General features: G+C 53.4%; 1 protein-coding gene across 2 annotated transcripts; it reads left to right on the forward strand.

Annotated features, from left to right (window-relative positions):
* The first annotated feature begins 1,279 nt into the window (after positions 1–1,279).
* LOC144263720 (threonine synthase-like 2) lies at positions 1,280–18,586 on the forward strand. Of its 2 annotated transcripts, none has more exons than XM_077814686.1 (8): positions 1,280–1,502; positions 3,648–3,842; positions 11,378–11,530; positions 12,627–12,857; positions 13,741–13,889; positions 16,309–16,434; positions 17,333–17,484; positions 18,144–18,586. In XM_077814686.1, exons 1-8 carry the CDS (start codon positions 1,280–1,282, stop codon positions 18,346–18,348), a joined length of 1,434 nt encoding a protein of 477 aa, XP_077670812.1. In that variant the 3' UTR covers positions 18,349–18,586. The 2 variants fall into 2 exon arrangements, with proteins under 2 accessions (XP_077670812.1, XP_077670813.1); XM_077814687.1 differs by having other exon boundaries at positions 18,147–18,586.
* Positions 18,587–18,898: the final 312 nt, after the last annotated feature.

Consider the following 18,898-nt stretch of genomic DNA (forward strand, 5'->3'; position numbering starts at 1 on the left):
AATACTGTAACTCCTGCAAATAGTTTTCTGACTTGCAGGGTCAATAGTTCTCTGGGTGGGGCCATCATGTCCCTTGTATCAATTTGGGATTTTGTTTGCAATGAAAAGTCCTTTCAGGTTATGCTAGAAAGGCTCAGTGAAAGGGTGCAGAAAATGCAGCTCTTTTACATAGATTACAAGGCCAGAAGGGAACACTATGATTATTTACCCTGCCCTCCTGCGTAACACGACTGTGGCAGTAATAATCATGCCGCCTTCGTGCAGCCAATCGAGTGGTGTTTCTAATGCCCGCTAGATGCTGAATCCACTTCTGCCTTAACAGCGTCAGAAATAGGCAGTGAACCAATGCACAGCAAATAATACTGCTCGGCCACCTCTCAAAGAACGACCAGCAACTGGGATCCTACCACTGTGAAGGGGACTCCAACAGGCTGCTTAGAACTGGACACAGAAGGAAACTGAATTGCAAAGCATTTGCTGTGGGGAGGGAGGGAATGTTTTGGATGGGAGTTGCTGGGAGCATTGCGTCAGCCAGGAGGGAGAGTCTAACCAGAGGCTTGGGGGCCATTACTCAGGCTGTCCTGTACTGCTTCCAAAACTGTACGTCTTTAGGCTGCACTGCAGCTGTGGCTGCCAGAGGCACGTCTTGGAAGAGAGTGGAGAGATGGGTCTGGCCCAGGCAGGTTGCCTGGGCCCTGTTGTTACCTGGGTCCTTTTAAAGACGGGGAGACGTTTATTTTTCTGATTTGAAAATAAGTGAATTTAAATATATTTGGGGCATGTACGGAGGGGAGGGGGTTCAAGCTGCAGAGAACTAAATGTTGTAAGAGGAGAATCCTCTGGAATTTTGGTTTCCCAGTGTTAAGTGTGTAAGGCTCCCCCTGCCTTGTTGGCTCAGGACACACTGGGGCTTGGAGTTCCTGTCTGCACTCTGGGTCTCATTCTGAGGTGTGGGTGCTGAGCACTTCTTGGAATCAGGCCCTGCATTCGGAAGCCATTGAATTCTCTTCTTCCCCAAATAAATTTCCCAGGCCCCATGGAATATGCAGAGTACCTCTAATCTCCTCAGAGAGTCCTGGCCTGAGAATACTCCTTTTTACTTCCACAGAACTAGTTGCCTTGGTGAATTAGTCCTGTTCCTTGTTTCCATGACACAGATCAGTAAAGGGCATAACAACAGCAGCCACAGAATACCCGTCAGTCTGTCTCCCTGTCTTGCGATACCCCAGACTTCTCCCCCTGGTGTAACTGTCACGTCTCTTGCAGTGACGCCAGAAACATGAGGTACGTCAGCACTCGAGGAGAAGCCAGGAGCGTTGACTTTGAAGGAGCCCTCTTTTCTGGCTATGCACCGGATGGTGGCCTTTTTGTGCCCCAGGAAATCCCTACCCTGGACTATAACACTCTGCGAACATGGAGTGCCTTCTCCTATCCAGAGCTGGTGAAAGAGCTGAGTTCACTCTTCATCTCATCTGAACTAATCCCACGGAAAGAGCTGAATGGTAAACGCAAACCAGAAACATGCTGTAGGGGTCACACTATTTGTATCAAAGCTCTTAGATGAGACTATTATTTTACCACAGCGGTTCTCGAAATGGGGGTCGCATCCTATCAGGGGGTTGTGAGGTTATGATGTGGGAGTCATGAGCTGCCCAGCTCTGAAGGCAGTGCCGTAAGGGTGGCGATGGGGCGCTAAATCTGCTGTGAAAAGTGATATTGGCAAAGTTTCTTCACACCCCCAGTACTAAACAGTAATGATTTAAAAAATTCTTTTCTGCTTATAACAATAATTCAATAAAAATGTGTGTTAGTCTTAATGTGAAAGTGATGAGAAAAGGTAAATCCATTTTGAAGAACAGGGTTATAAAGTTACCTTTTAAAATAATGTTAAATATTAAAAATGTTTTTAATTTATAAGGGGGGGGGCTGCACTCAGAGGCTTACTGTGTAAAAGGGGTTGCCAATACAAAAAGTTTGAGAATCACTGTGACCCTGTATTAATCCATCAGTCTAATAACCCTGATCCTCAGTTGACCTATGGAGGCCCTTACTGGCCAGAATCTCAATAGTTATTTTAATAAAAAGAAAAGGAGGACTTGTGCCACCTTAGAGACTAACCAATTTATTTGAGCATAAGCTTTCGTGAGCTACAGCTCACTTCATTGGATGCATACTGTGGAAAATACAGAAGATGTTTTTGTACACACAAACCATGAAAAAGTGGGTGTTTACCACTACAAAAGGTTTTCTCTCCCCCCACCCCACTCTCCTGCTGGTAATAGCTTGTCTAAAGTGATCACTCTCCTTACAATGTGTGTGATAATCAAGGTGGGCCATTTCCAGCACAATGTTTTTAATGTTACCCTGTCCTTTCTCTCCCCCAATTGTTACATCCACTTGTCATTGAACTAGATTGTTGGAAATCTGCTTCTATTCTGAAGACTAGCAGAAGAGTCTCTTTAAACAAACACAGGGCCAAATTCTGTCTCTGTCTATAAAAATCATTCTCTTAAATGGCTAATACAGTTTCCCAGGTTGCTGTAGGAAGGCAGATCTCTGTTGCAAGTGGGTGCAAATACAGTGTGTATAAAGCTGCAAAATCAGTGCTTTTGGGCACCTTTATGCTGGCTGCAGCAGTGCCAGCCACACACTGCTGTTCCATGTAGAAAACTCCTAGGAACATGGGATCGTATCAGATGAGACCTTTGGTGTATCCCAGGGTGTGCATGGAAAAGATAAGCAAGCAGGCTCTGTCACCTTTGTGGCTTCTATCATAGAAGACCTGTGGATTCCTAAGTGGTTTTTGATTGGTGTAGACAGGATTAAGGAGGAAATTTCCTCTCTTGCTGTGTGCGTGGTTTTTCTCTGCCTTTGGGTAGCACCCTGTCAGAATTTGGCCCAGACTGTTTTAAGTAACACATATTTGAAAACAGATGTAAAAGCAAATGTAGAAAATCGATTCCTTCTTCTACCAGAAATTTCTGGTTCTATATTTTCCCTTGGCAAAATGGATCACAAAACAAGCATGTAACATGAAGCCAGGTGTAGGTTTTGGTAAAGAAAACTTGTAACAAATCAGTGGCCTTTTGGTGCTTCAGAAATGTCACTGTGGTGCACTCCATGGAAGCTCAAGTTTCTCTCCGACAGTGGGAAAAAAGTTTGGATTCTCCTGCTGTAAAAGCAGCATCTCCTTAGCTGTCAGCTGTAAACGGCCTCTGACAGACAGTTGTGCAGTTTTGTTTATACAGTTAGATTTTAATATAGCACCTATCCAAAGTCTCACTGCGTCCATTAGAGGGCAGTGGGGACCATCCACCCGAGCTGGTTCACTGCAACATTGGTTGATTCTTGTTTTAATTGTTCAAATAGTTCTGACTGGGTCAGATCCTCAGTTGGTATAAATCAGCACGGCTCTGTTAAGGTCAGTGGTCCTGTCCAATTTACACTGAGGAGCAGACTCTTAATTTGTAAGAGAATAATGTGTTGGGCTTCTGTCTATCACTTCCTCAGCTCTGCGGTACTGGAGAGTCTTTGGTTTTTCAGTAAAGATTCTCATGAGCTTGGCAAACCATGATCATGCAGGTGATGTGTTGGAGGTTTGTTCCTGGTACCTGTTCTAACAGTCCCCTTCAACTGCTTCCCTCCAGATCTGATTGACAGCGCCTTCCGGAGGTTCCGGCACAACAACGTTGTGCATCTGGCCAGGCTGAAGGATGGGTTGAATGTTTTGGAGCTCTGGCATGGTGTAACTTATGCCTTTAAGGACTTGTCCTTGTCCTGCACAGGGCAGTTTTTACAGTACTTCCTGAAGAAAAGGAAGAAGCACATCACTATTCTAGTTGGTAGGTGTGACAGGTGTCGGTCGGTCCTCCGAGCCCCTAGGGGCGGTGGAGAGCTATGGTCTCCCTGGCAGGCCTCAGCCACACCTTCCGGGCGTTGGGGAATTAGCGGGGAAGGTGTGCCGCCGGAGTCAGTAGCGCGCCCCTCAGGCTGGGGAGCGCCGGGGCAGGGGAACGCAGGCCCACCCAACTCCACTGCGTTTCAGCCCAGGGCCCTGACAGTGGCGGGAGGCGAAAGTCCCGCCGCTGGGTCAGCGGGGCCGTCCGCACCCGCTGACCAAACACACCCACCCCACGGTGTAGTTCGGCCCCTGGGCTACTTCCTACCCGGTCTCTCAGGCGGGTCGCTCTGGTGCCTCCATCTCCTCCGGGTATTCCGCTGCGGGCAGCTCCGGTCCCTCCACCTCCTCCGGGTATTCCGCTGCGGGCAGCTCCGGTCCCTCCATCTCGTCCGGGTATTCCGCTGCGGGCAGCTCCGGTCCCTCCACCTCCTCCGGGTATTCCGCTGCGGGCAGCTCCGGTCCCTCCATCTCCTCCGGGTATTCCGCTGCGGGCAGCTCCGGTCCCTCCATCTCCTCCGGGTATTCCGCTGCGGGCCGCTCCGGTCCCTCCATCTCCTCCGGGTATTCCGCTGCGGGCAGCTCCGGTCCCTCCATCTCCTCCGGGTATTCCGCTGCGGGCAGCTCCGGTCCCTCCATCTCCTCCGGGTATTCCGCTGCGGGCCGCTCCGGTCCCTCCATCTCCTCCGGGTATTCCGCTGCGGGCAGCTCCGGTCCCTCCATCTCCTCCGGGTATTCCGCTGCGGGCAGCTCCGGTCCCTCCATCTCGTCCTAGTATTCCGCTGCGGGCAGCTCCGGTCCCTCCATCTCCTCCGGGTATTCCGCTGCGGGCAGCTCCGGTCCCTCCATCTCCTCCGGGTATTCCGCTGCGGGCAGCTCCGGTCCCTCCATCTCCTCCGGGTATTCCGCTGCGGGCAGCTCCGGTCCCTCCATCTCCTCCGGGTATTCCGCTGCGGGCCACTCCGGTCCCTCCATCTCCTCCGGGTATTCCGCTGCGGGCAGCTCCGGTCCCTCCATCTCCTCCGGGTATTCCGCTGCGGGCAGCTCCGGTCCCTCCATCTCCTCCGGGTATTCCGCTGCGGGCCACTCCGGTCCCTCCATCTCCTCCGGGTATTCCGCTGCGGGCAGCTCCGGTCCCTCCATCTCCTCCGGGTATTCCGCTGCGGGCAGCTCCGGTCCCTCCATCTCGTCTGGGTATTCCGCTGCGGGCAGCTCCGGTCCCTCCATCTCCTCCGGGTATTCCGCTGCGGGCCACTCCGGTCCCTCCATCTCCTCCGGGTATTCCGCTGCGGGCCGCTCCGGTCCCTCCATCTCCTCCGGGTATTCCGCTGCGGGCCGCTCCGGTCCCTCCATCTCGTCCGGGTATTCCGCTGCGGGCAGCTCCGGTCCCTCCATCTCGTCTGGGTATTCCGCTGCGGGCAGCTCCGGTCCCTCCATCTCCTCCGGGTATTCCGCTGCGGGCCACTCCGGTCCCTCCATCTCCTCCGGGTATTCCGCTGCGGGCCGCTCCGGTCCCTCCATCTCCTCCGGGTATTCCGCTGCGGGCCGCTCCGGTCCCTCCATCTCGTCCGGGTATTCCGCTGCGGGCCGCTCCGGTCCCTCCATCTCGTCCGGGTATTCCGCTGCGGGCCGCTCCGGTCCCTCCATCTCGTCCGGGTATTCCGCTGCGGGCCGCTCCGGTCCCTCCATCTCCTCCGGGTATTCCGCTGCGGGCAGCTCCGGTCCCTCCATCTCCTCCGGGTATTCCGCTGTGGGCAGCTCCGGTCCCTCCATCTCCTCCGGGTATTCCGCTGCGGGCCGCTCCGGTCCCTCCATCTCCTCCGGGTATTCCGCTGTGGGCAGCTCCGGTCCCTCCATCTCCTCCGGGTATTCCGCTGCTGGCCACTCCGGTCCCTCCATCTCCTCCGGGTATTCCGCTGCGGGCAGCTCCGGTCCCTCCATCTCCTCCGGGTATTCCGCAGCGGGCAGCTCCGGTCCCTCCATCTCGTCCGGGTATTCCGCTGCGGGCAGCTCCGGTCCCTCCATCTCGTCCGGGTATTCCGCTGCGGGCAGCTCCGGTCCCTCCATCTCCTCCGGGTATTCCGCTGCGGGCAGCTCCGGTCCCTCCATCTCCTCCGGGTATTCCGCTGCGGGCCGCTCCGGTCCCTCCATCTCGTCCGGGTATTCCGCTGCGGGCCGCTCCGGTCCCTCCATCTCGTCCGGGTATTCCGCTGCGGGCCGCTCCGGTCCCTCCATCTCCTCCGGGTATTCCGCTGCGGGCAGCTCCGGTCCCTCCATCTCGTCCGGGTATTCCGCTGCGGGCAGCTCCGGTCCCTCCATCTCCTCCGGGTATTCCGCTGCGGGCCGCTCCGGTCCCTCCATCTCCTCCGGGTATTCCGCTGCGGGCCACTCCGGTCCCTCCATCTCCTCCGGGTATTCCGCTGCGGGCAGCTCCGGTCCCTCCATCTCCTCCGGGTATTCCGCTGCGGGCAGCTCCGGTCCCTCCATCTCGTCTGGGTATTCCGCTGCGGGCAGCTCCGGTCCCTCCATCTCCTCCGGGTATTCCGCTGCGGGCCGCTCCGGTCCCTCCATCTCGTCCTAGTATTCCGCTGCGGGCAGCTCCGGTCCCTCCATCTCCTCCGGGTATTCCGCTGCGGGCAGCTCCGGTCCCTCCATCTCCTCCGGGTATTCCGCTGCGGGCCACTCCGGTCCCTCCATCTCCTCCGGGTATTCCGCTGTGGGCAGCTCTGGTCCCTCCATCTCCTCCGGGTATTCCGCTGCGGGCCACTCCGGTCCCTCCATCTCCTCCGGGTATTCCGCTGCGGGCCACTCCGGTCCCTCCATCTCCTCCGGGTATTCCGCTGCGGGCAGCTCCGGTCCCTCCATCTCCTCCGGGTATTCCGCTGCGGGCAGCTCCGGTCCCTCCATCTCCTCCGGGTATTCCGCTGCGGGCAGCTCCGGTCCCTCCATCTCCTCCGGGTATTCCGCTGCGGGCAGCTCCGGTCCCTCCATCTCGTCTGGGTATTCCGCTGCGGGCCGCTCCGGTCCCTCCATCTCCTCCGGGTATTCCGCTGCGGGCAGCTCCGGTCCCTCCATCTCCTCCGGGTATTCCGCTGCGGGCCACTCCGGTCCCTCCATCTCCTCCGGGTATTCCGCTGCGGGCCGCTCCGGTCCCTCCATCTCGTCCGGGTATTCCGCTGCGGGCCACTCCGGTCCCTCCATCTCGTCCGGGTATTCCGCTGCGGGCCACTCCGGTCCCTCCATCTCGTCCGGGTATTCCGCTGCGGGCCGCTCCGGTCCCTCCATCTCCTCCGGGTATTCCGCTGCGGGCAGCTCCGGTCCCTCCATCTCCTCCGGGTATTCCGCTGCGGGCAGCTCCGGTCCCTCCATCTCCTCCGGGTATTCCGCTGCGGGCCGCTCCGGTCCCTCCATCTCCTCCGGGTATTCCGCTGTGGGCAGCTCCGGTCCCTCCATCTCCTCCGGGTATTCCGCTGCTGGCCACTCCGGTCCCTCCATCTCCTCCGGGTATTCCGCTGCGGGCAGCTCCGGTCCCTCCATCTCGTCCGGGTATTCCGCTGCGGGCAGCTCCGGTCCCTCCATCTCGTCCGGGTATTCCGCTGCGGGCAGCTCCGGTCCCTCCATCTCGTCCGGGTATTCCGCTGCGGGCAGCTCCGGTCCCTCCATCTCGTCCGGGTATTCCGCTGCGGGCAGCTCCGGTCCCTCCATCTCCTCCGGGTATTCCGCTGCGGGCAGCTCCGGTCCCTCCATCTCCTCCGGGTATTCCGCTGCGGGCCGCTCCGGTCCCTCCATCTCCTCCGGGTATTCCGCTGCGGGCAGCTCCGGTCCCTCCATCTCCTCCGGGTATTCCGCTGCGGGCCACTCCGGTCCCTCCATCTCCTCCGGGTATTCCGCTGTGGGCAGCTCTGGTCCCTCCATCTCCTCCGGGTATTCCGCTGCGGGCCACTCCGGTCCCTCCATCTCGTCTGGGTATTCCGCTGCGGGCAGCTCCGGTCCCTCCATCTCCTCCGGGTATTCCGCTGCGGGCAGCTCCGGTCCCTCCATCTCGTCTGGGTATTCCGCTGCGGGCAGCTCCGGTCCCTCCATCTCCTCCGGGTATTCCGCTGCGGGCAGCTCCGGTCCCTCCATCTCCTCCGGGTATTCCGCTGCGGGCAGCTCCGGTCCCTCCATCTCGTCCTAGTATTCCGCTGCGGGCAGCTCCGGTCCCTCCATCTCCTCCGGGTATTCCGCTGCGGGCAGCTCCGGTCCCTCCATCTCCTCCGGGTATTCCGCTGCGGGCAGCTCCGGTCCCTCCATCTCCTCCGGGTATTCCGCTGCGGGCAGCTCCGGTCCCTCCATCTCCTCCGGGTATTCCGCTGCGGGCCACTCCGGTCCCTCCATCTCCTCCGGGTATTCCGCTGTGGGCAGCTCTGGTCCCTCCATCTCCTCCGGGTATTCCGCTGCGGGCCACTCCGGTCCCTCCATCTCCTCCGGGTATTCCGCTGCGGGCCACTCCGGTCCCTCCATCTCCTCCGGGTATTCCGCTGCGGGCAGCTCCGGTCCCTCCATCTCCTCCGGGTATTCCGCTGCGGGCAGCTCCGGTCCCTCCATCTCCTCCGGGTATTCCGCTGCGGGCAGCTCCGGTCCCTCCATCTCGTCTGGGTATTCCGCTGCGGGCAGCTCCGGTCCCTCCATCTCCTCCGGGTATTCCGCTGCGGGCCACTCCGGTCCCTCCATCTCCTCCGGGTATTCCGCTGCGGGCCGCTCCGGTCCCTCCATCTCGTCCGGGTATTCCGCTGCGGGCCACTCCGGTCCCTCCATCTCGTCCGGGTATTCCGCTGCGGGCCACTCCGGTCCCTCCATCTCGTCCGGGTATTCCGCTGCGGGCCGCTCCGGTCCCTCCATCTCCTCCGGGTATTCCGCTGCGGGCAGCTCCGGTCCCTCCATCTCGTCTGGGTATTCCGCTGCGGGCAGCTCCGGTCCCTCCATCTCCTCCGGGTATTCCGCTGCGGGCCACTCCGGTCCCTCCATCTCCTCCGGGTATTCCGCTGCGGGCCGCTCCGGTCCCTCCATCTCCTCCGGGTATTCCGCTGCGGGCCACTCCGGTCCCTCCATCTCGTCCGGGTATTCCGCTGCGGGCCGCTCCGGTCCCTCCATCTCCTCCGGGTATTCCGCTGCGGGCAGCTCCGGTCCCTCCATCTCGTCCGGGTATTCCGCTGCGGGCAGCTCCGGTCCCTCCATCTCGTCCGGGTATTCCGCTGCGGGCAGCTCCGGTCCCTCCATCTCCTCCGGGTATTCCGCTGCGGGCAGCTCCGGTCCCTCCATCTCGTCCGGGTATTCCGCTGCGGGCAGCTCCGGTCCCTCCATCTCCTCCGGGTATTCCGCTGCGGGCAGCTCCGGTCCCTCCATCTCCTCCGGGTATTGCGCTGCGGGCAGCTCCGGTCCCTCCATCTCCTCTGGGTATTCCGCTGCGGGCCGCTCCGGTCCCTCCATCTCGTCCGGGTATTCCGCTGCGGGCCGCTCCGGTCCCTCCATCTCGTCCGGGTATTCCGCTGCGGGCCGCTCCGGTCCCTCCATCTCGTCCTAGTATTCCGCTGCGGGCAGCTCCGGTCCCTCCATCTCCTCCGGGTATTCCGCTGCGGGCAGCTCCGGTCCCTCCATCTCGTCCGGGTATTCCGCTGCGGGCAGCTCCGGTCCCTCCATCTCCTCCGGGTATTCCGCTGCGGGCAGCTCCGGTCCCTCCATCTCGTCCGGGTATTCCGCTGCGGGCAGCTCCGGTCCCTCCATCTCGTCCGGGTATTCCGCTGCGGGCAGCTCCGGTCCCTCCATCTCCTCCGGGTATTCCGCTGCGGGCAGCTCCGGTCCCTCCATCTCGTCTGGGTATTCCGCTGCGGGCAGCTCCAGTCCCTCCATCTCCTCCGGGTATTCCGCTGCGGGCCGCTCCGGTCCCTCCATCTCGTCCGGGTATTCCGCTGCGGGCCGCTCCGGTCCCTCCATCTCGTCCGGGTATTCCGCTGCGGGCCGCTCCGGTCCCTCCATCTCGTCCTAGTATTCCGCTGCGGGCAGCTCCGGTCCCTCCATCTCCTCCGGGTATTCCGCTGCGGGCAGCTCCGGTCCCTCCATCTCCTCCGGGTATTCCGCTGCGGGCAGCTCCGGTCCCTCCATCTCCTCCGGGTATTCCGCTGCGGGCAGCTCCGGTCCCTCCATCTCGTCTGGGTATTCCGCTGCGGGCAGCTCCGGTCCCTCCATCTCCTCCGGGTATTCCGCTGCGGGCAGCTCCGGTCCCTCCATCTCGTCCTAGTATTCCGCTGCGGGCCGCTCCGGTCCCTCCATCTCGTCCGGGTATTCCGCTGCGGGCCGCTCCGGTCCCTCCATCTCGTCCTAGTATTCCGCTGCGGGCAGCTCCGGTCCCTCCATCTCCTCCGGGTATTCCGCTGCGGGCAGCTCCGGTCCCTCCATCTCCTCCGGGTATTCCGCTGCGGGCAGCTCCGGTCCCTCCATCTCCTCCGGGTATTCCGCTGCGGGCAGCTCCGGTCCCTCCATCTCCTCCGGGTATTCCGCTGCGGGCAGCTCCGGTCCCTCCATCTCCTCCGGGTATTCCGCTGCGGGCAGCTCCGGTCCCTCCATCTCCTCCGGGTATTCCGCTGCGGGCAGCTCCGGTCCCTCCATCTCGTCCGGGTATTCCGCTGCGGGCCACTCCCGCTCCCCCTCGGTATCAGACTCATGCTGGCCCGGGCTGCAGTCAGGCCCCTCCAGGTCCTCGGCGGCTGGCAGCCCTGGTTGCCACAGGCCTTCCTCCCGGTCAGGCTCCTCCTTGCCCAGGGCTTTGCCTGGGTCAGCAGCAGGATCGCGAGGGAGCAGCCAGCAGCCTGTATCTCCCTCCCTCCCTGATGCTCTCTTCACTGGGCAGAGGGCCCCGCCCTTTATACTTCCTGTCCCACCCTTCCCCTTCCGGGGATTGGCGGAAGCTTGATCCCCTTCTGGGGATCAGGCTGAGAGGGTGGCTCTTTACCCTCTGGTTCAGAGGGGAGCCACCCTGGCTCCCTACAGTAGGTTACAGCTAACAGATGGGTGCAAGCAATGTACTTGGAATTTATGCCAGTGCAGAGGCTACCAAAATGGTCCATATACTCTAGCCTCATATTAGTGCTTATAAGTGGAACTGGATTGTTAACTAGTATGTAAGTCTCCAGGGTTATCTCCGGAACAGGGCAGCCAGTATGCCTCACTTGACCTAGAGGGCATCTTTACTGGTTCAGCCTCCCATTCATTCCTTGGTGCCACTGGTGGTAGTGGTTTGTGATGCAGACACTTGCCTACTGGGAGGTGTTCATTTTCCAGTATTAAATGCCACACAACCGGCACTAACCAAAAGTATCCCGGACTGAGAACTGCACCCTTCTTCTGTGTGAAAACACAAATGTGGCTGATCTTTCAGTCTTTAATTAACTCTTAATTAGTAGATATAATTATTTTCTCCTTGATTATTTTCATGTGAAACAGGAACTGCGGGAGACACCGGTAGTGCGGCAATTGAAAGTGTGCGAGGGGAAAACAACATGGATATCTTTGTTCTGTTACCCAAAGGTCTCTGCAGCCAGATACAAGAACTGCAGATGACGACGGTGATCGAAGAGAACGTCCATGTCTTTATTGGTTTGCACGTTGTTAGATTATCTATTTTATACTATTGCTGGGTTGATGGTAAAGTCAGTCCCAATGTGAACTGGCCATTAATTCTAGAAGCCTCGGGGGAATTGTGTTACATGCTGCTCCCACTATGGGTGTACCATGTTGGGCCATCAATCACCATGACTTGTGTGCAGTATTTTGTAGCCATGTGGGTCCCTAGAAATTAGAGAGACAAGGTGGGTGAGGTGATACCTTTTATAGGACCAACCTCTGCTGGTGAGAGAGAAAAGCTTTCGCATTTACACAGAGCTTTTCTTCAGGTCTGAGTATGTTTCCCAGACCTGAAGAAGAGCTCTTTGTAAGCTCGTCGCTCTCACCAACAGAAGTTGGTCCAATAAAATATATTACCCTCTCCCGCTTCTCTCTATTCAGCATGACTTACTTCAATGTTTCACTTGTCAGAATCCCAGGCCTCTGACTAATTGGAGGCTAGTTGGAGTTGCTTTACTCTCTTGACTTGTTCACCAGTTGACTCAGAGCTGCTCAGGTTTCCTTCTTTTCTAGTCATAGGTTTAAAACTATTCCCCAGTGTCTGAATAGTATTTACACAGATAATTGGTTTGCACTAAAAGAATGAGACTTTCCCTCAAAGGTAATTTATCCTCCTTGGTGCTCAGTCTTCCCCTCCCTTGTAAATAGTTTGAGTTGTTCTGGTCAGTTTTCTTCTTAGAAGGATCTTTCATGACTCACTTTGGCCCAGGCAGCACTCTGGGAGCCATAAGACATGCATTCAAGTCTTGACTCTGCTGATGGTTCATGTTATGACCTTGGAATAACCTAGAGATGAGCTCAAACCAAAGTCCCAGATCCAAACACTCTTAAAAGTTGGGAATGCTGAGTAATTTAGAATTGGAACCCACATCTGGATCCAAATATTGCTGTTGGACCCTCTATATGTGTGATGGCTGAACCAAAACCCCAGCTCCAGTTCGATGGCTAGAATAACCTATCGATCTTGAATCCTATTTGGTAGGCGAAAACAACTATTTTATGCCTAATTCACTAATTTCAGCAACACTTCAGTTAATACTCCTGATTGTTCCTTCCTCTTTTTCCACAGCTCATGGAAATAGTGATGAAATTGACGAGTCGATCAAAGAATTGTTCGCTGATGCAGATTTTGCCAGACAACACAATCTGATGAGTTTGAACTCAATCAACTGGTCTAGGATTATGGTGCAGATCGCTCACTACTTCTATGCTTATTTTCAATGCACCCCATCCATGGACATGACTCCACTTCCGGCTGTGAAAATTGTTGTGCCAACAGGGGCTGGAGGAAACCTCACAGGTTAGGTGGGGGGGGAAAGACATTCTTTGGGTCTTAAAACCAAACACTGGTTTGTGATAAAGAGGGAGGTTGTATTTTTTTTCTGAACCACTTAAATCATGATTAGTAATATTTAAGAACGAACAGCATTGTTGGTGCCATACGTGATACAGATAATCCCAAATAGTGCTATGGTGCCATATATAGATAATATGGGGATGAGCATGTTAGAAATACATGTGAAGAGAATGAGTTGGAAACTGAAGAGAGAAAATACTGCAGATCTAATTTTTCTAAATTAGACGTGAATACATTTGTAGTAGTACAACTAATCTGGCCTGTGTGTACTTGTGGCTTATTATACGTCCATTTGCACATGAACTCTATACTATTTTGCAGGAGGGGCAATCATGGTAACAGCTCTCTCCTAACTTTACAGTTCTGACCTTTTTAACTTTAGGGGAATCATATCTACTGGAAAAGCAATACGAGGGGTGATGTAAAAAGTTGCATTCATGATATTTCAGGAGCATCTGCATGAAGCTGCATTAGCATGTTGCCAAGAGTTCAAAAGTCACATCCTATTTGAATGAAAAGCATCTTCCAGAGGCCCCTCTTTTCACAACATCTCTTAATATGATGGTGGGGGCCGCAGAGTCCAGGACCAACCATGCGGTGCTCTCTCTTGCTGTGAGGCTGCTCAAATGGAGCATTGTATACAGGGAGCTGTAGTTTCTTTGGGCTATACTTGTATATTAAAGATAGAGCTGCATTATGGAACATAATTTTTGGCCTCTCCTGATAAATTTGCACAAATGGAGGAGCAATGATTTCATTGGTTAATGCGCTTTCTGAGCGTTTCATCACGGGGTTGAAGTCCAGGTGTAATTACTTTTTTTCCCAGCTGGATATATCGCCCAGAAAATGGGACTTCCAATCCAACTCGTCGCTGTGGTGAATAATAACGACATTATGCACAGGGCAATTCAGCATGGAGATTTCTCGTTCTCGGGGAGCGTTAAGCCAACTTTAGCTTCTGCAATGGATATTCAGGTACGTGTCTGCTTAAGAAGGAGAGATCATATATACTATGTTGAATGATGAATCTACTAAAATTATTTTGCTGTCCGTATTCTGTTCTACATTGGTTCTTACACCACACTCTTCACTGCAGAGTCTGAGTGCCTTCCAGTAGTGCATGAAGTGATGTAACTAACATGTCATGTGTGGTTCATTCTCCCTCTGATTGTTTCCCTAGTGGGAGAATTCTGTGTGCAGTATGGTGTTTTGTTATGGATTTTTTTTGTTTTGTTAACGTGTTGCTCTGTGTTTATACTACCAACAGCAGACTGAAGACGTTTCCCTGGCATTTGGAGAAAGTGGGGAGGTTTGTGATGGTCGGTAGTTCCAGATAGGTCATTCCACAGTCTCAGACCGCCTTTGAGACAGCTCTGTCTCCTGTATAGACGAGCTTTTCCCCTGTGGTAGAAAGTTCCATTGTGCCTGAGAAGTGGAGTTGTTGACCATGTTCTTCATCCAGGAGCACAATGAAAAAATCCTGTGTCTCTGCCAAAATGTCAGTAATTCTGCTAATCTTCTTCCTGACCTCTAGCCAGGTCACTATATTATCCCCCTGTTCTGGGGTAACAACGTCACACTGGACAAGCTGTTCATATGTTGTCTCAGGCAATCTTCTCTTCCAATTGCAGGTCCTGTGCCATTTTGCCAGTGGCTGGTAGGGGAGCCCTGGTCCACCTGCTACTCTGGGTTCCAGCCCAGGGACCCTGTGACTAACAACCTAGGGCTTCTTGCTCTCAGACCCTGTTGCTGTTTCCTACGGCTCCTACTCCACCTCCCTACCTCTGGTTTACCACCGGCGGTTCCTTTGCTCCCCATGGCATAACAAAGGGCAGTTATTACTTTACCTTTCTTGCCTGAAACCCCAGTCTCGGGCAGGGTCCCAGGTTTACTCTCCTGCTGGATCTCCTCCTTGTCCATGGCCAACACCCTTTCACTCTAGGGAGTGACTGCAGATCTCCCTGCAGCTGTCTTCTGCTCTCAACTTCCTGGCTTTATACTATCCAGCCAGCCCCTACCCAGCAGGCTTCATGATCAGCTACACCTGAGTCTTTTGCCTCTCAGGCCCACATTAACCCCTTCAGGGCCTATTAGGATGCACACCCCATCACTGGGCCATATAATGGGGTCCTCTTCCTCTTTTTTGTCCTCCTGCTAACTCTAAAACGTTAGGTTGACCCAGCTACATTGCTCAGAGGTGTGGAAATCCACACCCCTGAGCAATGGACTTAAGCAGCTCTAAGCCCTCGGTGTAGACAGCACTAAATTCTTCATCAGCCTACTTACCAGTTCTTGGGGAGGTGGATTAACGAGGCCGAGGAGAGAATCTTCCCCTCGGCATTGGTAGTATCTACCCTGAAGTGCTACAGCAGCGCAGCTGCAGCTGTGCCACTGAGGTGTTTCAAGTGTAGACAAACCCCTAGACTCTGAGCTCGCTTGGGTCAGGACTATCTTCTTTCTTTGTCCAGACAACGCCGAGCACAAGGGGGCCCTAATCTTGAACTTCCCATGGCACTGGTGGTTTTCGTGGTGTGGTTTATAGGTTTTGATTAGCAACTAGACTGAGACCAGTCCCTTAAAGAATTTCTTCCACATAAGCCACTAGATGGCTACTTCATTATGACAGGTTTCAGAGGGGCAGCCGTGTTAGTCTGTATCCGCAAAAATAACGAGGAGTCCTTGTGGCACCTTAGAGACTAACCAATTTATCTGGGCATAAGCTTTCGTGGGCTAGAACCCACTTCATCAGATGCATGGAGCGAAAATACAGGAGCAGGTATAAATACATGAAAGGATGCAGGTTGCTTTCAATAAATTCGTTAGTCTCTAAGGTGCCACACGGACTCCTCATTATTTCTACTTCATTATGTTTCTCCATGTACAAATGAAGATTAAGAGAAATATCGAATGCTACTCATTCAGCGAGCACCCTCCATTGTTTGCCATGGAATGAGGCTGGAATCCTGTGGGGGGTGAGAGTGAAGGCCGACAAAACTGAAGCTATACCAGAAAAGTGTCTCATGCAGGCAACCCCTCTCAATGTGAAATGAGCTGTGAATTGTTTCCTAGGAGGAGAAATTCCAGGACAATAGTGACAGCAATGTACAGGCCAGTAAAAGCTCCCAAATGTGCTGACGTACCTTTATAAATGGCCTGGAATAGAGCCAGGTAGCTGGGTGTTTCCAGCCCTATTTATTTTGACACAAATATACAAGGCCTGATCCTGCAAGGAGCTGAGTATCTCCAATTCTCATTGAGCACACAAGAGGTGCTCAGCCGTGCGGTACAGTAGTATCTACCGCAGTAAGTATCCAACTAGAGATCACCGGTGCTCCAGATTCTGAATTTGATCCTTTGTGGATGGAGGTTCATGTGTGTAGTGTGTGTTTTTTAGGAACCTTACAATATGGAGAGAATCTTGTGGCTGCTTTCGGACTGTGATGGCAGCTTGATTAAAACTCTGATGGAACAGTTTTACACGTCGAAAAACCTTACACTCCCAGAAGAAGTGCAGAGAAAGGTCAGTCCCTTCATGTGTGTTTAGTAAATACTTTTCCATCACAATTTTTTTAAATCAACTGTTTTCAGAATAAATATTAATATTGCAAGTGTATTGAAGGGATCATGCCACGTCATCTCAAACCTAAAATGTAGGTATCTGTAGGTAGGGTGTTGGAAGACAGGTGTTTACAAAACCTGTGTGCATAGGTATCTTTTAAAATTGCAATCATTTTGTTGGGATTTAAACATTCCCCTGTAGTCCTAGAAACCCCAGTCCAGTAGCATGTGCATTATTTGTACATAGGACCAAAACACTCCCCGACAATGTAGTTTCACTGTCCAACACCCTGAGCCAGCAAAGCTTTTAACCAAGTGCATAACTTTAAATTTGTGAGTGGTTGTATGGATTTCTGTGGGACTACCTGCATGCTTAACCTTTTAAGCAAGAGCTTTGGTGAATCAGGCATCAGGCTGAAAGGGAGAATAATCAAAGGTGAAAAGTAAACTAATGGTTTCAGTGTTTCTTATCTCCATGGGAAAGAAACACTAGCAATGCCCTTGTTAAATCATAGAAGATATGTATTATTTCACCCATCACAAACATCAGGGGTTGGGATCTATATCCTCAAATACCGGCGTCAGTTGCATTGTGTCCGCCAACAAAGGGCAGTTATTAACTGATATAGCTGGACTGACTCTGGTGATGATATCAATGTGTCTGACAGAAGTACCCGTCTCTCTTGCATTCAAGATACTAACAAATAAGAAGGTTTTACATACAAGTGGTAATATCATAGAATGAACTTTTAATACATTTTTAAAAATGATTTGACATTGATCTGTAAATTCTAGTGTGGTTTTTGTCTATGATTTTTGGGGATTTTGTTTCTGTTTTTTCCCTCTCCTTGGTTCTCCAGCTTTCTGAAGTGCTGAGCTCATGTTCAGCATCTGACGAAGACATTGTTCAAGCAATGAGACGCTGTTGGGAAGATAATCACTACCTGTTGTGTCCCCACTCAGCTGTGGCTGTTCACTACCATTATCAGCAGTTGGACTGCCATGTCAGCAAGTAAGAAGCTACTAATGGAAGGCCAGATTCCTTTCAGGAAGTGGCTAACATCCCGGGTGATCTTATGAGAGCAGCATTTGTGCTTCTTTCTGCAGCAAGAGGGAGATCCTGGCTCACATCTGCATGGGTGCCTCAGGTTGCAGCCTCTCTTCCAGCTCCTTCATAACCTCTTACTGAGGTTGTGGCTGCACCTCCTGATCCAATCACACCCCATCTGTGCCCCACAGGGTTGCGGGACCTTCTTGTCAACCTCCTCCTGGCACTGGCCAGGTTGACCATCCACCACACTGGGAGGAGGAAACTGGACCAGGGAGTGCTCTGCGACAACGGGGCCTATTTCCGTTCCCTTTTCAGATCAGACCTCCAGCCAGAGTTCCTCTGGGCAGTGTCCATTGACTCCTTAGACACCTTTGAGGAGCCGTGGGCGCTGTCTGGAGTTCTCTCCTCAGTGTGCCCCTCTGGCTCCCTCATTATTAACCTTTGACCCCACTCCTGTTTTCTCTTTAATTGTCCCCAGAAATCGCTAAGAGCCTAGGCTTGGTGGTTCTGCCCCTTTAGCTGAGGAGACGGGCCCTTTATTTTGGGTGGGTCTACACCCAACTGACCCCAGAACTACTAATAGTACACGACATCCTAGGTCTCTCTCTCTCTTTTCACAGCAGACCCAGGTGCTGCTTAGCACCTGCCTCAGCAGCAAAGTTCCCAGATGCCGTGCTCCGAGTGAAGCTTGTTCCTGAAGTTCCACCCGATATACAAGTTTTAAAAGTGATGGAGACCAGATCCACAACACTGAGGAGAGAAGATGACTGGGCAAAAACCCTAAGAGACAGAATAGAAGCCATCGCCATGCGCAGACACACATAGGTGGAGTTCGTCTGATCCTGAATAGTGCCATGCCTGGGCAGTTCCATATACAAGACAAGGCTGACTTAATGATGCTTAAGCTGTCTGATGATTTCCCTTCCTAAGAAAGTCCTAATGAACTCAATAGAGGAATATAACGTCTCCATATAACTTGTAACTGAAGCGATAGAATTCTGTAACTGGAATATAATTCTCTATCAAATTCTATGGAATGGTTTAAAAAATTATAGAAAGGATCTGTCTGTCAAATTCTATAGGGTTTTTAGAGTAACTTCGATAGAATCCTGTTTAAAGTCTCTGGACTCATATTGCTTTTATCCCTGTTAATGCTTCTGGAAAAGTTCTTTCACATTTATCTTCAAAGTGCCTTACAAACATGAATCATTATCTGACTAAGGCTTTACACAATTATTACAATCCTGTATCTTTCCTTCTCTAGAAAAAAATCCCTAAAGGGATAGAATACAAATTGCTGTAATGATTTTTTTCCCCTAAAAAGTTATGTTGTAATTTGAATAAGTAATACAAATGAACTGTTGTCCAAAGTACA

The sequence above is a fragment of the Eretmochelys imbricata genome, chromosome 4, assembly GCF_965152235.1.
Source record: "Eretmochelys imbricata isolate rEreImb1 chromosome 4, rEreImb1.hap1, whole genome shotgun sequence".
NCBI classification, from domain to species: domain Eukaryota; kingdom Metazoa; phylum Chordata; order Testudines; family Cheloniidae; genus Eretmochelys; species Eretmochelys imbricata.

What these genes read in the sequence shown, in the direction of transcription:
- LOC144263720 (XM_077814686.1), top strand. Translation starts at nt 1,280, where the DNA reads ATGAGGTACGTCAGCACTCGAGGAGAAGCCAGGAGCGTTGACTTTGAA. An exon ending in CCCACGGAAAGAGCTGAATG is followed by an intron (nt 1,503 to 3,647) that starts GTAAACGCAAAC and finishes GCTTCCCTCCAG; the next exon opens with ATCTGATTGACAGCGCCTTC. An exon ending in CTTCTGCAATGGATATTCAG is followed by an intron (nt 13,890 to 16,308) that starts GTACGTGTCTGC and finishes TGTGTTTTTTAG; the next exon opens with GAACCTTACAATATGGAGAG.